General features: G+C 41.4%; 1 protein-coding gene across 3 annotated transcripts in view; it reads right to left on the bottom strand.

Moving 5' to 3' along the window:
• Positions 1 to 50: 50 nt before the first annotated feature.
• The window catches only part of LOC110494118 (transforming acidic coiled-coil-containing protein 1), a 40838-nt gene continuing 23642 nt past the window's right edge, over positions 51 to 17246 (bottom strand). For all 3 annotated transcript variants that reach the window (XM_036950218.1, XM_036950216.1, XM_036950215.1), the window contains exons 3-13: positions 10818 to 12189; positions 9719 to 9779; positions 8881 to 9073; positions 5726 to 5778; positions 4569 to 4709; positions 4153 to 4229; positions 3956 to 3999; positions 3568 to 3734; positions 2878 to 2984; positions 2473 to 2593; positions 51 to 2216 (exon numbers count right to left, since the gene is read on the bottom strand). In XM_036950218.1, coding sequence (XP_036806113.1) covers positions 2148 to 2216; positions 2473 to 2593; positions 2878 to 2984; positions 3568 to 3734; positions 3956 to 3999; positions 4153 to 4229; positions 4569 to 4709; positions 5726 to 5778; positions 8881 to 9073; positions 9719 to 9779; positions 10818 to 12160 — 2376 coding nt within the window. In that variant the 5' untranslated portion in view covers positions 12161 to 12189 and the 3' untranslated portion in view covers positions 51 to 2147. The remainder of the gene's footprint in view (positions 2217 to 2472; positions 2594 to 2877; positions 2985 to 3567; positions 3735 to 3955; positions 4000 to 4152; positions 4230 to 4568; positions 4710 to 5725; positions 5779 to 8880; positions 9074 to 9718; positions 9780 to 10817; positions 12190 to 17246) is intronic.

The raw sequence follows: 17246 nt of genomic DNA on the forward strand, positions 1-17246 counted from the left end.
GTGCCTTGAATTTAAATCCCAGCCTAAAAGTTTTACTGAAGTACAACAAGTTCACAATAATGATCACTTTTATTCAGGAAATGCCTTCTGCACAAAATATATATATATATATCAATCAGTAAACATCATAGAATCTATGCACGTTTCGTTCCTCCACTTTACAAATACTGTATGAACAATCCAATACAATTCTATTATTTTCATACAATATAAAATGTACACATACTGCAGTGATAGAATGACAAGCAACTTCAAAGTCAGACCTTTAAGTCATGATACCTCCTCCTGAAGCCCCTTTATTTGGCACAATAATAACATTTGGCAGTTGAAGGTACTGATGATGATGAGGAGGATAATGATGATGATTCATGAAACAGGTAGGATAAGGCAATGGCTCCCAAACTATGACTCAGGTAGGTAGCACCTAAGTGGGCTTGGGGACAGTTCCGTGTCCACATACTGTACTGTAGGTCCTTGTAGTCCTAAAGGTTGAAATGAACCAGTCCAATACATTGCCATAACATTAAAGGAACTAGTCATTGTGCTGTTTGGCCACCAGCTAGCTTTTTTGTTTGCTCTGAGAACATCTATCTGAACAAGAATCCACATCTGCATTAGTATATAGTTTACACACATGTCATAATCTGTCATAATATTTAGTGTTTTCTGGAAAAGTTATTCTCAGAACCTACAACATTAACAGTGATGGGCTTTGAGGGCAAGGGAAAGATTTGGCAACTCAAGTATTATGGAGATGGTAGAAAATATTTGTCCTGTTTTCCAAAGGTCTTGTAGAGAAATGTAACTGTGGCTGCACTGCAGAAAGACAAGCTTACAACCACAGCTCCCTATGCTGTGACTAGCTAAAGGAAGAATGAAAACAAAACATGTCAGTTTCAAACGATTCTTAAACAGAGCAAAAGTCCAATTATAAACAGGATATGTCACTACTCCGTTGATGGATTTGTTAAGATATTCTTGTCATAGTGCTCTTTTGTTCAGCTACATGAGCTAAGGGGTAAGACACAAGGAATATGGATTAAAGCCTATATTGTCTATATAACGAAACATATTTGTTCAAACAACAAATACGGTAACAAGAGTTTTTCCAAATAATGTTGCATTGTTAATACAGAAAACCTGTGGTGATAACAGACATGAGCAAACAAAGATACTTTAACATATGATGTACACATGAAACACGTGTGCTTTGCCTTCAAACTATAATAATAATTAATAGGGGTATATAGAGTATATCTCATGGAGCTTACATAAAAGATCTAGAGCATCGACCACAAACTGCAGTTTGAAGTTGATATCAAATAACAAGAAGCTACATAGTTATTCAAATAAATGTGCAATCCCTTGATCTATTAAAAAAACGTATACTAGCATACCGCTAAGCATGTCCTACCTAAAGAAAGGTACAAAACAATAGAAGATAAAATGAGAGTAGATCGAAACGGTAACTCTATAAAACGAAAAATGGATCGCTCTCCATCTCTAGTAGTTACTAGAATAGCAGCAGAATGATTGTGTAAAGTCTAAATCTGTGGAACGCAAGCTATTGCAAAACGAGAGCCACCAACTGATTGATTGTTGATCTCTTTCCCTGTATCAGCAGAATAATGTCCCCCAAACCCTTTCTGGATCACACGTCTCTGTCTCTTTCTTCAAAACTGATAATCCATGATGTGGAACATACTTTACAAACACACCCCACAGTACGCAACGCAACAGGTTACAAGCAGATCCCTCACATAGCCCCACGACAGGGAGAAATCGACAGTAATGTCCATACTATGCTTTATTTATGCAAAAGTTACGATTTGGCACTACATGCCTATAACAGCTGCACATGCACATTACAATTTGCCACATCAATACTTCAATTGATCATAAAAAACATATACTCATAGCTGTTTCTCAGTTTATTTGTTCCATTCGAGAGACAACGGGTGAATACTGCCGTCACTCCCTGTGTGTATAAGTAATAATAGCAGAGACGGGTTCAGATTGTGTTGATGTGTGGACAGTCGTTTACTAGTGGTGGGGATGGTTAGGCCTTGGCTGCAAAGGTAAGGCAGAGCGGAGAGATGTTGGTGGAACAGTACATCCAAGAACTCCAAAGTTCCTGATATCAGGTATCAGTCTAATGTTCCGAGCTTTGCTATTAGTTCGTCGCAGATTTTCGTGAGTTCCTCAATTTCTTGGTTCTGTGAAGAATAGAGAGATAGGCAGAGATTGTTTAATCAAATATTCAGCATTTGAATAGTATTTTTGTGACTAACAAATGCGACATCATGAAACACTTCCTGGTCGAAATGCGCCATCTTGTGCCTCTCATTGGGAGCCATTGATAACAAACAGAATTCTTGTATCCAATTATTATTTTACTATCAATGATTCCTACTGACACATTATCCCTTAGGGATAAAGTCAAGTCAATTTAACTCAAGTCAAGTCAAGTACCTTCTGATGGAGGGCTCTCTCCAAAGAGTCCACCTTCATCTGCTCCTTCCTCAGGCTGGCATGAAGAGCCACACTCTCTGAGTCGGCCCTGGAGCGCACTTGGGCGATATCTTCATTTGCTCTGCAACACAGCAGAGAGTGGAACATTAAAGAAAGAAAATAAAGAAAAATAGAAGACCTCACAAAGAAATGAGAGTGAACCATTGAAAGATAGTCGCTCGCCTCAAAAGTACATAGTAGCCAAACGAACAATAGACTAGATAAAGTGATATATTTATATTTAACATGATCAGATATTTAACATTGAGACATTTACCGTCTCAATCCCTAGAGTCAAGACTCAAATCATATAAAACATCTGCTGAAAAAGCAGTCTAGATACAAGAAATACTGAACTATCATTACTTGTCTAGTTTTTCCTCTGCGTGGATCTTGAGTGTGTGGTATCTCTGTTCTTCCTGTCTGACGCGGACCAGGTACTCCTGGGCACACTTCTTCAGCACCTCTTCATTCTGCACACACACAGACACACAGAAACACAGACACACACACAGACAGACAGACAGACAGAAAAAAAAACTGAGAACTGAATAACCTTGTATCTCCATTACAGATAGTAATTTTGTTCGCAACAGTCCGATACAGAAAAAACAGTGACGCTAATAATACCATTTCATACCATTAATAAGTGCTTTTCCAAACATAAAAGGACTCTGTACATCATAACATCAACAAAATAATAAAAACAGGAAGTACAAAAGGTTAAGTACATTTGGTTGAGTTGTCATCTAACGCGATTCAATGTGAAATCAACAACAAAAAATTGCCATGTCATTGGATTTAAGTTAAAATGTTGGACGAAAAAAAGACTAAATTCCCTTACGTTGAATACTTTTAGAAAATCCAATTCATTTCCAAGGTTGATTCAATGTCATCACATCATTTTTTGGGGTTGAAATGACGTGAAAACAACATTGATTAAAACAGTTTTTGCCCAATGGGTCACTTCTTCAACAGAACCTCTCTAGTCTTAATCTAACCTTACACTCACACTCTTTAACCTTCTCTCTATTCTAGTGTTAACACGTAGCCTACCTTCTTAAAGCCTTCCAGGACGGTCTTCATGTTCTCGTAGCGTCTGAAGAGGTCAGAGAGTGAGCGCTCCACGGAGTTGAGGTCAGCCAGGGCCTGGTCCCGCTCCAGGATCACCTGCTGGACGCTCTTCTGGGAGCCCAGGACACTCCTCTTGTGCTGTTCGTCCTCTGTAAAGGTCACAGGTCAGACAGTTGAGTGACATCCAAACAAGGGTGTGTCTCAAAAGTCTAAATCGGCTTGTTATTATCATCTAGTTCCATGGATTTGCACCGATGTGGAATTAAATGGGCTGGTGAAAGCCATAAGCTGGTAGACATCCACCATATTGCTTTCACCTCTCCCATGATTTCATATCAGTGGTGATAAAATGAACTCCTCAAGAACTTACCAATCATCTGTGCAACGGTTTTCTCGTACTCTGCCACTATTTTCCTACAAGAGACAGATAAACACAGGAGAGATATAAATACAAACGAAAAGGTTTCTTTTCAGTCTAAAAGGTTTCTTGTTACTTTGTCTCCGTTATATTCTAAATATGATTATCTTTGAATTATGGCAAACTAAAGGAACAGCGCCATATAATACCTCATCTCTAACACCTCTATGTGGCTTTCTTCATACTTTCTCTTCCATTCATTGGCTTCTATCTCTTTAGTAATTATCTGTTGGGGAGAAAACACTCTGGGGTTAGAAGAGGCTTGACAGCCAGGCATCCATTTGCTTGCTACTTGTTGATTATTTAAGCATGTTTACTATTGTATAATTTAACAGAAGCACTGTAGTGTGTGTTCAGTGTTACAGTGACAGTCTGCAATCAAGGAACTGAGCCTTTAGCTCAAAAGACTAGCTTGGTGTTAGCTAGGTTGTGTTCATTAGGGCAGGCAACGAAAAATGTTTTTTAGCAAAAAATGTGTGTTTTATTATTAGTCAAAGTAATCCCTCTCTATTTCCGTTTGGTGCCTAATGATCACGACCCAGGTTTAATCAGTCAGTTACTGTACCTCCTCTCTGATCAAGGTGAGCACTGCTGCTTTGTCCATCTCACTTTGCGATATGGTCTCCAGGGAGGAAGGACTGCCTTTATCATCATGACCCTCACAGCCAATCAACTTTGGCTCTGGGGTGATTGACAGCTCTTCACTCTGTAGACACCAAGGACAAAACATGTCAGTCTGAGCTCTAATGCAAACTGGCTTCTATTGACAAATTATGACAGCTAACAAATCAAAAGACCTAAGCCAGGGATGGGTAACTGTCTGCCCGTGTACCGCATAGGCCCTCTTTTTAAGGCACGCGGATCAATTTCCAAAAATGGGGCCCTTGACAACAATGTATTTTGGGGTCGAGGTCTCAACTTACTGTTGAGAGTTAAAATAGTAGAATACAAAAGGTGCAAATTCGAAATTTGGTTGTGCATCAGTAGTTTTTCTCTTGTAATGTTAGTCACTGACAGTCACTCAATTAGCCTTGTCAGCTAACAATTTTTAGATTGGTAAGTTAGTCTAGACAGCTTTCTAAAATAGTAATCATGGCCAAAAGCTGACCGGGCATGCAGGGCACGTGCCCAGGGGCCCTGACCTTGGGGGGTTCCCCATTTATTTTGCAAGTCACTCTCACTCAGATATCATACTGACATGGCATAAGTCATGGCAAAATGTGTAGAATTATTTTTATCTCTACCTCATGTAAAAATTATTATAATTGCATGAAATTTGTTAAAACAGTTCCAAATGTTCTCTCTGCCCCATGGGAAAATGTGTAGAATTGCAGAAAATGTGTTTTAAAACGACAAAATGTTATTTACGCCCCATGGCAAACTATGTAGAATTGAAAGAAATGCTACATTTCTCTCCGTCGTCAAGAAGAGGCCCAGTAAAATGATTTGTCGGCGAGCTGGGAGGACCCCCCCAACCAAATCTTGCTTAGGGCCCCCAAAAGGCTAGAACCGTCCTTGGCTATTGGTATAATGCATTTAGTTAGGAGAGTTAAGTAGTTTAAATGCACAAATGGATTGATTGCACAAATCAGTTGACTGTATGTCTGGGTATGGATGAGGGTACGCTGACCCACGAGCCACTACGGCCCCTCATGACGAGTTCAAATTCTTTGTGGCCTCACCCCCATCAAAGTTGGCCAGCCGTGATCTAGGCCTACTTACCGAAGTGCAAATGTCTTTCTCATCCATACAGTGTGTTATCCTCGCCTGTGGACCTGAGGGGGAAACAATAAATATTGAATCAGGGGATGGAGATGGAAAGTCATTTTACTCAACACCTGATTTTCTATGGCCAATAGGTGGCAGTAAAACCTAATGTGAGATTCAACAATCCAAGAGGCTCTCCAGAAGCTGCTTTTATGCTTTGTCTAGGACTGCTTCTTGCATTTAGCTGTTTGTTTTCTTGCCCCTTTAAGCAGAGTCGCTTTGACTATGACTATTGGATACTTTGACTACTGATTATTGGATACATCTAAAACCGGGATTCACAAGCTTTTCACTCATGTCCCCCTTCCATCGTTGGGGAACATCGTGTACATCTTATATGTGTTCATGTGATATCTGAGTGACTCAAACATTACAACAAAATCAATGGGCAAAAAAAAACTAGCTAAAAAATGTTAGCTGACGTGGGCTAGTTGATCTGGACAAGTTCAAAATACTGTAGCTCTCTAAGGTCTGCAATGACTAACACGACAAGAGGAAAACTGCTTATGTACTACCCAGTTTCGAAATTGCACCTTGTGCATTTTACTATTACAACGTTCAAGAGTAAGTTGAAAGCCCTTAAGTTCCTTAAAAAACTCAGCTAATAATATAACTAAACTCAATCACTGTTAGCAAAACAGACAGTTCTGAACAACGCATGCCTGAGCCAGCAGACTTTTAGGGTCCCTCGGCTACACATATACTGCAATGTAAACTTGCGAACTTGTCAAGCCTCGAGCGCTACCTTCAGAGGGAGCGCACAACACCCGGCCTACAGTTGCCCCCCCTTTAAGCAGGGCTGTGTAAACAGAATAGTCTCGTTGAGCCAACACTCTTACAGTGATAGCATAGCAATGTTTTTGAAACAGCTAAAATGTACAGACATTTTCCTTAATTTTGAGACTTTGAACCTGTTTATTTTTTTGCTTGACTGCACTGAGCTACAAACAAGAAGTAACTCTCAGGGGAATTATCAGCATTTTCACAATTTGCTTGGATCTCTCAATGACTTCCATGATATTGATAAAATGAAACCTGGTTTGTTCTGAGATAGCTTTAATACGGTACCTAGAGTAAGCCAAAGAGCTCACATCTAGCAATGGTTCAGCTAAACGTCAGCTACAGCTAGCACGTTTACGTGAGGATGCAGAACATATTTTGTTTCGCTAACTAGCTAGCTAATGTTACCTTGCTGTGTAGCCTATATTATAATATCATATGCATGACACTGTATGATAGCTTTACTGTACTTTTCTATTCGTATGGGTGGGTAGCTGAGGAACCCCCGACTCTGTTCTCTTATAGTGAGGTGGTGTTGAGTTTTGATAACTGGTCGTGGGATTTGCTAGCAACAACATTGAGTCACAATCAGTAGATTTCTGTAAAAAATTTTTAAAAACATTCTGAATACACTTCACTGAATTTATGTTTGTCCTGTACAACTTGCAGTCCTTCCGCGGGGTGCTGAAATTCCTATTTCTAATCAAAATAATTTAACGAATACAGCCACCGACTTTTTAATCGTTGCTCGTGCTACGTAAATGACCCTAACTATTAACCTTAATCATAACCCTACCATAACCATAACCATTACCTAACCTCAATTCTAACATTAACAATTTAACATTTCAACTTCAATGGGGTAGGGACATCCCAAGGACCCAATTGAATCTTAGTTTACGTAGTACGCGCAATGAGTAAAAAGCGCTAAAAGCTTTTAAGAATTGACTGATGGTGACTCAAATGTTGTTGATAACAAATCCCGCGACCATAAGAGAACGGAGTTGATAGTTCCTCAGGAGGGGTAAACATTCATTATTTGATTAAGAAGCATGTTGTCAGCTAATTGAATGTGTATGGATGAGAAAATAAACCATTTAATTGTCTGCACCTGCTTGTGGATTGTCACATTATTCAATATTGTAGCCTAATGTGTTTTAGAAGAAAAATTGCTTGGATTGTTAAATCGTTTGTGCTTACGGTCAATTTGCGCTGCGGACCAAGAATGTCACGTTGCCAGCGACAACGAAAGGTAAGGCAAATGTGAAATATGAAGTGAAAATTGGAAATCTCTTTCGCCAATCTGGTCCTCAGACTCTCCTTAATCTCGTAATGAGAATAGGGCCTATAGAGTAGACCTAATCAGCTATGTTTCTTCTTTCTTTGCGCTGGAAAAATGCAATTCTACTACACTTTATATGACTTGAATGGAAAAAAAAATCTACAGTCTACGAAAAGGGGAGACACAAATTGTACAATATGACGTCCATCTAGCCTGGAGGATGACATTATTGTCCCCCCCCCCAAAACATTCAAGTGGGAATGATCCAATAATAAAGACAGTGAATATGCTTTCACTCGGGGGATATGGCCAATGATCTTCACTTGTGCCAATAAATTGTGTTGCTCAATTGGGAGTTGAGAATTTTGATAACTAGAGACAGATTCGTCTATTCTTTGTCTTCTCTTTTCAGCAATAGCCATTTGCTTTTTAAACTGTTTTTCCTATTTTGAAATATTGCGATAGGCCAGGGTCTATTTAATTGCTTTTCTGACTGCTGTAACTCAACAATCAGCTATTTGCTGCGCGCTTAAAATGATTCACAGCTCATTTTAAAAAGCTAATGATTCTCTGTGGCCAAATCATGCTCTCTGGTGTAGTATTTTCAAATTTAGCATTTATTTCTGTATAGGCACGAGTAATTATATCGCTAATTTGGGCAGATTTAAATCAATTTACTTTAATGGAAGCTTATCTTCCCCTAGGCTGTTGGACGTGTCACCTGTGCCGACATCAATGTGAAAGTGACCTGTGCATAAAACAGCTGGCCTCGAGGCTTACAATATCAGATTCAAAGAAATCGGCGCGCTGACTGACAAAGCAAACTCTGTCTCTGCTTTCTAAAAGAAATGCATGCAGGCTGGCAGTTTCTCTCCGAACGATGCTCTGCATGGTCCTAAAGCCATCTAATATGCTAAACAGCCTTTACATTTTAATCGGGACTGGAATGATTTGCGTCTACTTATGTGTAGCCTACTTTTACATTTTTTGGGGTCTTGAGCTAGCCATACCCAACTGACGCCCCTGCCTGAGAGCAAACCAAATTTACCATCCAGCAGCGCCTGGCTTTTGACATTGGATGGGTTGGCTGGGCCTTTGGCACATGCTGAGTCTTCCTCCACCTCGGCCTCCTCCTTGGCTTTCTGGCCCATGATGCCACTGCAAGCCAACTTTTCCTCATCGGTGGCATGGCGAACACGGCGGGGCATTCCTTGAACCTGGGACACCACCGCATCCTCTTCCTGTAAACAAGAGAATGCAGTGCCAGCGTGCTGTCAGTCTAGAAGACTCTAGAGGAAGATAGTACCATCACATCAGTGTTCTAACTGTCATTACTGTATTCAATTCAATGTATTCCATCTGATAGGCGGTGAAGATCATTCTATAATTAAATCCATAATCTGTCAAATGTGCATACTGTACCCTCAGAGAATAAGCCCACCAACAAAAAAAATCAAACAATGCAGCAATATTCCAAGGTGCATTCTATATGCATTTCAACATGCAAATAGTACTTGATTTCTCTGGTATTATAGTATTTTTATTTTGTTTTTCAAAGCGTTACATTTGGGGGTCACTTGAAGTAGTTTGATAGTCTATTGAAGTACAATGGGAGGTCAAAAGACTTGATGGCACACGGCCTCTATAAACAGTGCTGAGAGATGGGTAATGCATCTGTCAACACGCCAGGGTTGTACTGCAGTGCTAGAGACACACTGATGAGTGTGTGAGAAAGGGAAAGGCACTGGTCAGCATGAGAGAGAAGTGTGTGTGTGTGTGTGTGTAAATGAGATGAGGTAACCTACTGAGTAATAACAATTGCAGTGACACTGCAGCAAGGTTATATTCAGATGATATTGCACACACACACACACACACACACACACCTGATTGCAGACATCCAGGACCAGGGACTGGTTTTCATACTTCTTCACCTTACAAGAATTCCTAGAGGAAGAACACAGGCAGAGGATTTGTGAATAAAAAATATAGCATTGGTTATTGGGGCAGCCATGTTTACTTGACATGTAATTGTTCAGGACAGGTATCTAATAAATAGCTATTGTCTAAATATGGATTATACTGTCAACACTACAGGTCCCATTGGTCTTGTCAGTGACGCACACTACAACACTGTTAAAATCCTATGCTGATTGAAATCTGCTATTTAACTTTGCAAAGAGTAACAAGGCAACTGTTCAGGAAATAGCCAACTAGCTAATGAATCTTTGTTTTTCAAGGAGGGTTTCACGTGCCAACAAGCAAGAGTGCAAGTCACTAAAAGCATCTTCACTGAGCTCTCATCATGACAACACTGAGCTCTCATCATAACAACACATGCAATGGGACAGAAAGCAAAGACGGCATACCAAGCGAGAGATTGAGTGGTGGAAGAGCGAGTACTACTTACAATAGAAAACAGAGAAACTTCACTTGTTCAGTGGTCCTGAGGCGAACAAACACAAGGTGGAAGGAGAAGCAGAGAAGGGGTGCATGATAGACAGACAGTGGAGGTTGGTTGGGTAGATGGGAGGGAGGGAGGGGGTACAGCGGTGGCACGGAGAGCATTTTGGGAATGAAGGATGAAAGAGAGAGAGAGAAGGACGAGTGAGTAGAGGTGTTCTGCTCAGCATTAGAGATGGAGTTAGGTTTCTAGGGGGCTGGCTAGAGGGCTGAGGGTTTGGCAGCGGGCGACTGACCCAAACATTAGGATGCCAGTGACTTCGCAAAAGGCAAAAAGAGATCCAGTAACTGCAGCACCATCTAAAACTAGTTTAAACTAGTGTGAAAACCACAAAGGAAGGCTTGATATCACATACTGTAGGATAACGACAAGGACGACAATTTCATGTTTTTCTTCTTGCTAGGACAAAACACATTTCTGGATACAGAATTACCCTGAAGAAGGCTACACTAGTGGTGGAACACAACGCATGCTTTGGATTGACGTGCTGAAATGCCAAGCTGTGGGTGTAGCAGACTTACTTGATGATCCTGTCCTTGCTTTTCTTTGGAGGCTGGCGCGTTTTCTTCTCCTCCTCTAGGGGGCGATCCAGCTTTGGTTTCACTGCTTCCTCTGCTGGCCTCTCAGGGGTATCCTGAGAAGTTGGGTTTTCACTGCCCAGGGCTTTAGATGGCTTAAAGGGTTCAGCTGAGTCGTCAAAGTTCTGAGGATCAAAGCTGTAGGATCCTTTAGGAAGAACTGGGGAACTGCTCATTTTGCAACCACCAGCCCCAAAGGGGTTAAAATTAGGGTCATCCCACTGGTTTGGGTCATAGTTATAAGTTGACTTGGGAATTGGAACGTCATCCAAACTTAAGGAGGCACCTGGCACGGAAAGCAGTTCAGAAGCGGTTTCTGAAACTGGCTCTGCTACCGGTTCAGCTACGACTGGTTCGGGTGTCGGCGTCGGGGCAGGTGCAGTCGTTGTTGCTTTGGCCTTTGGTTTCTTGGTGGCGAGCTTGCTGCCAGGCTTTTTACCCAGCCTCCTTGGCTGTGTTTTTGTTACCTCGCCTGCCTCGTCTAACCCAAACTCCATCTTCACAGGCTTGGGCTCTTTGACCTCCTCAACCTCCATTTTAGGTGAGGAACTAGTCCCACAAAGCGGTGGAGAAGAGCTACGTACAGGTAAAGGCTCCAGTTTGGGAAAGGAGCTACTTACAGGTAGCGTCTCAAGTGTGGGGAGGGCATCGGCTGCAAAAGCTGGGGGGGAGTTCTGTATCTTGGAGCCTCCAGTGGCGAACGGGTTAAAGCTGTCGTCAAACTGGTCCGGGTCGAAGTTGTAGCTAGCCTTAGGGATTGTGATGATGTCAATGTCCCCGTCCCCCTGTGTGGTAGCATCGCTCAGGGCTCCCTTTATCTTCAGGGAAGGAGGCTTGGTTTTAGTGGTTTTAGGGATTTTAGTGAGTTTGGCCTGCGGTTCAGAGATGGTCTCAATGGGGTGTCCATTACAAACTGGCTCTGTGCTGCTGGACAGTGGCCTCTCTTCCTCGGGTTGACCTAGGTCCAGAGAAGTAGCCAGTGGCTTCTCCTCAGGTAGGCCTAAGTCCATAGAGGTAGCATTTGGCCTCTCATCGGGTAGACCTAAGTTCAGAGCAGGACTGGTCATTGCTTCTCCATTGGCATGTGCTGGTGGGTCTGCTGTGGAGGGTTGAACCTCGGTAGTGTCTTTGTTGGGAAGCATTTGGGGCCCTTTTTTAGGGTCCATGGGGGCCTCCTCCTTAGGGTCCACGGCGGCCTCCTCCTCAGGAGCCAAGGGGGGCTCAGCCTGGCCCATGTTCTGGTTAAAGAGGCTATGAACTGGATCCCCGGCTAGGCCAGACACCATCAGCTGTTCATCCTCCTCCTCCAGGGTATCTGGTGAAAGTAGGAGAGAGGATACAAAAAGTCGACTCAAAAACCAGTAGTAGCTGCCAGAAAATGTAGTTTTTGAAACGTAGCCACAAATGCAAAAGACGACGATCAAAAATGTAATTTGGAGTGTGATGTAATTTCAACAGAAAAGCCTTCTCAAGGCAGGTTGCAACAAATATTAAGAGATGATAATATTCCTTGGTTGCTACCAATCTCACAGTAACATAAAGTTGCATCTATTTCCATGGTTACGCTTTTTTTAAAGGCCTAATAACATAACAATACATTTGCTTGTACTAGGAAACTGTAATAAGGGAATATGGAAAAGCCTTAACAGGTCAGATTGAGAGTGTATGTCTTGAGGGAGCTGTTGCTGTTGTTGATTTTGCAACACTGCCCAGAGGAATGTACAAATGTTTCCTGATGGCCGTCATCGTCACAGTTTTCATGCAACAGTCTGTTGCTAAGAGACAGGGGGCAGCAAAGGCCCTAGTTTATTTATATTCAGTGGAGTGGAAGAATTAATATGCTACAGTGTTTAATGCAGTGTTGATTCTCTTATTCAAAATATTTAGAGCTAATCATCACTAAGCAAAGTCAAATCTTTCCATCAGTATGTTTACATACATGTGAATGGGTGTGGTGTGTGTGTGTGTGTGGACAGAGAGAACAAGAGAGGGCCGCAGAGAGGGGTACAGTATATAGGATCTTGATTTGAGCCAGTTTTCTACAGTAGGAAAATAATCCTGCAGCAACAGGAAATGTGAATTATTATGTGTATTGTAAATAATGGACATTATTGAAGGGGTTGATACATTTTTCATAAGGCAAAATTAAGTCTGAAAAGTGGAAAATGAAATGAAGATCCTACATCTGTAGAGCTTGGACAGAGCAGATCTGATTAACTGCTCTATAGTCAGTTCATCAAAGTTCAGATCCCTGTACCCAGAAATTCAAGGTTAAGTTATTGAAGTGGAGATAGTGAACATGGCTATATTGCTATATTATCAAGAGAGAACACCTATTTCTGATAAGCAGTTTTTCTGTAGTGTCATCACTTTTCAGTCTCTATTATGCCATTATTACGTTCGGTCCTGATACTGTAATAATACTAAGACTAACTCTCACTGGACAGAAGTACTTTTGTACTCATTTGATACAAATACTCATAGTATAAAGGAAAATGCAGTTATATATTTCATAATATACGTTATACTTATTGTCGGCACTAGGGTTTTTAGTTCAACCCTAAAACAATATAGCAGTCGCTTCTTTTCCTGCAGTAGCCAAATGCAGCACTAAGGACCTAAAGTAGAACAAGACTAGACAGTAGGGCAAGACAATACATTCCCCAAGTTAAGAGTGGTTATATAAGCTCTCTCACCAGGTCTGAACACTGGCAATCAACTTTCTCTTATTTATGACCAAACAAAAGCTGGTTTTAATCGGTAAGGCAGTGGGTTATGGCATGAATTTTGACGGCTTATCCAGTCGTGATGCACACTGCCCGTATGTGCATGGAACAACAGTAGCCTAATGTGCTTTTGGTGCCTGTATACTTTGTATTTAGAAACATAAAAAAACGAATGAATGCGATCTGATTTGTAAGATGGTTCCGGTATGTTCATAAAACACAGGCCTATTGGATCTTTGTCCTGCTACTGTGAAAAGTTTGGATGTGTGTAAAACCCTCCATAGTCTGCCCTGTTTTAATATTAGATGCCCACAGGGAGAAATGATGGTGCTTGTAAGTTGTATGTTTGGCCTGTCCATGCTCAGCCATAATGCAATTTACAGTAGGCCTAGCCCCTATATCAGAGCGAATGCTTGTGCATTCATCAAAACCCAGTCCTTTCGCAAGTGCGCCGATGATTATGATAGGGAAAATGGCAGAAATATTCCTGACACAACCCTGCTTAGATTAGCCGTTATGTTAGGTTGTTAAAATAGAGCCCATACTGTTTTTAGTTTGAAAGAAAATGTCCTGCAATTTTTAGCATTTTGCCATTGGGCGGAGAGAACATTTAGCAATTTTATAACTCATTTCATGCAATTTTACTTGTTTTGCCATGGGGCGGAGAAAAATGTGCAGTTTACAACTAACCACATTCTTAAATTGCACCACATTTTTAAATTGCACCACTCCTGGGAGGAGTGTGGGATTTATAGATGTATAGACATTATTTCTGTCTATAAACCCTACAACATTCTTTTACTTGACTTATTGCCAGAGATAGTTAAGTATTCAGAGAGTAGGACAAACAACAAGGTTATTTTTGTGTACACTACTAAACGTCTCTAAAAGTACCTGCAGCTTCATCCTAGCCTGTTGCCAAGTCTGTTTGTGCTGTCTTGCCAACTCATATGGTCTTTATTGGCAAGACAGCACAAACAGATCTGGGACCATTAGCAAAGCAGCACAAACAAATCCTGGAACAGGCTACCTTCATGCTGCCAAGAACAGTCCCTTAAAAACGGGCCAGTGAGCTAGAGTTCAATCTTCTCCACAGCTGGCTGCGTGAGGAAGAGGAGGAGTGAGGAAACATCAGGAGAATGTTTGTGGTTGTGGAATGGAACTGAAGACAACTCCCTCGGTGCGTGTTGCCAGCGAATGCAGCTTTCTCAGACTCCGCGGCTCACGAACGGCACTTTCACTACCCCAGGCCTGAGCAAACAAAGATAGCCTGGACACATGCGCTATGCTATGTGCTATGCAATCCCACTCAAAGCAGTTTGAGACCCCTTTCTTTTACAGTCCCATATCAAAACACAGTGGAGTGAACCGAAACAAAGCTCTCAGAGACGAAGAAATACTTATTAAAAGTAACTTTGACAGAGTGAAAAGCAGCACGGCTGTCCAACTAAACTACGCCTCCTCAAATACTTCCAAACCAGCCTGAAATCCAACGGGTATGTGGTTGCATTGCATGCACTCTGAGTTTTGAGACCATCTAAATTATCGCCAACATATACTGGACATCATACAATAACAGGGTTTGAAATGAAGTGTTTCAAGTATATTCAAGTAGGTTTTTGGAGTGGCCCACCTCAGATTGACCTGAATGGCAAATATACAGTGCCTTGCGAAAGTATTCGGCCCCCTTGAACTTTGCGACCTTTTGCCACATTTCAGGCTTCAAACATAAAGATATAAAACTGTATTTTTTTGTGAAGAATCAACAACAAGTGGGACACAATCATGAAGTGGAACGACATTTATTGGATATTTCAAACTTTTTTAACAAATCAAAAACTGAAAAATTGGGCGTGCAAAATTATTCAGCCCCCTTAAGTTAATACTTTGTAGCGCCACCTTTTGCTGCGATTACAGCTGTAAGTCGCTTGGGGTATGTCTCTATCAGTTTTGCACATCGAGAGACTGAATTTTTTTCCCATTCCTCCTTGCAAAACAGCTCGAGCTCAGTGAGGTTGGATGGAGAGCATTTGTGAACAGCAGTTTTCAGTTCTTTCCACAGATTCTCGATTGGATTCAGGTCTGGACTTTGACTTGGCCATTCTAACACCTGGATATGTTTATTTTTGAACCATTCCATTGTAGATTTTGCTTTATGTTTTGGATCATTGTCTTGTTGGAAGACAAATCTCCGTCCCAGTCTCAGGTCTTTTGCAGACTCCATCAGGTTTTCTTCCAGAATGGTCCTGTATTTGGCTCCATCCATCTTCCCATCAATTTTAACCATCTTCCCTGTCCCTGCTGAAGAAAAGCAGGCCCAAACCATGATGCTGCCACCACCATGTTTGACAGTGGGGATGGTGTGTTCAGCTGTGTTGCTTTTACGCCAAAAAGTTCAATTTTGGTTTCATCTGACCAGAGCACCTTCTTCCACATGTTTTGGTGTGTCTCCCAGGTGGCTTGTGGCAAACTTTAAACAACACTTTTTATGGATTTCTTTAAGAAATGACTTTCTTCTTGCCACTCTTCCATAAAGGCCAGATTTGTGCAATATACGACTGATTGTTGTCCTATGGACAGAGTCTCCCACCTCAGCTGTAGATCTCGGCAGTTCATCCAGAGTGATCATGGGCCTCTTGGCTGCATCTCTGATCAGTCTTCTCCTTGTATGAGCTGAAAGTTTAGAGGGACGGCCAGGTCTTGGTAGATTTGCAGTGGTCTGATACTCCTTCCATTTCAATATTATCGCTTGCACAGTGCTCCTTGGGATGTTTAAAGCTTGGGAAATCTTTTCGTATCCAAATCCAGCTTTAAACTTCTTCACAACAGTATCTCGGACCTGCCTGGTGTGTTCCTTGTTCTTCATGATGCTCTCTGCGCTTTTAACGGATCTCTGAGACTATCACAGTGCAGGTGCAATTATACTGAGACTTGATTACACACAGGTGGATTGTATTTATCATTATTAGTCATTTAGGTCAACATTGGATCATTCAGAGATCCTCACTGAATTTCTGGAGAGAGTTTGCTGCACTGCAAGTAAAGGGGCTGAATAATTTTGCACGCCCAATTTTTCAGTTTTTGATTTGTTAAAAAAGTTTGAAATATCCAATAAATGTCGTTCCACTTCATAATTGTGTCCCACTTGTTGTTGATTCTTCACAAAAAAATACAGTTTTATATCTTTATGTTTGAAGCCTGAAATGTGGCAAAAGGTCGCAAAGTTCAAGGGGGCCGAATACTTTCGCAAGGCACTGTAAGTCCTGTATTCAGCCGATGACTTCCCACTGGGCACAGATGTCAATTCACAGTCTATTCTGCGTTGGTTCAAGGTAAAGTGATTGAAATTATGTGGAAACAACGTTGATTCAACCAGTGTGTGCCCAGTGGGTTCTCTCTCACAACTAGCGTTAATTGTTGGTGTGAATCAGGTAATTGTGTAGTTTAATATCAAGCTTTAAGTGCTGTGTAACTTTAATGGTCTTTGTGAATGTCTAACAGTCAGAGTGGCGAGAGAAGTACGGTAGGCAAACAAAGCACATCTGTCTTCAATTACAGCGGCAAGCTACACTTCCCTCCGTTTGGCCACATGTCAGACGGAACAGAGTTAAAATAGCTTTACAGTAGGTGCAGTTTAATCTAATGC

The sequence above is a fragment of the Oncorhynchus mykiss genome, chromosome 17 (genome assembly GCF_013265735.2).
Source record: "Oncorhynchus mykiss isolate Arlee chromosome 17, USDA_OmykA_1.1, whole genome shotgun sequence".
NCBI lineage: Eukaryota > Metazoa > Chordata > Actinopteri > Salmoniformes > Salmonidae > Oncorhynchus > Oncorhynchus mykiss.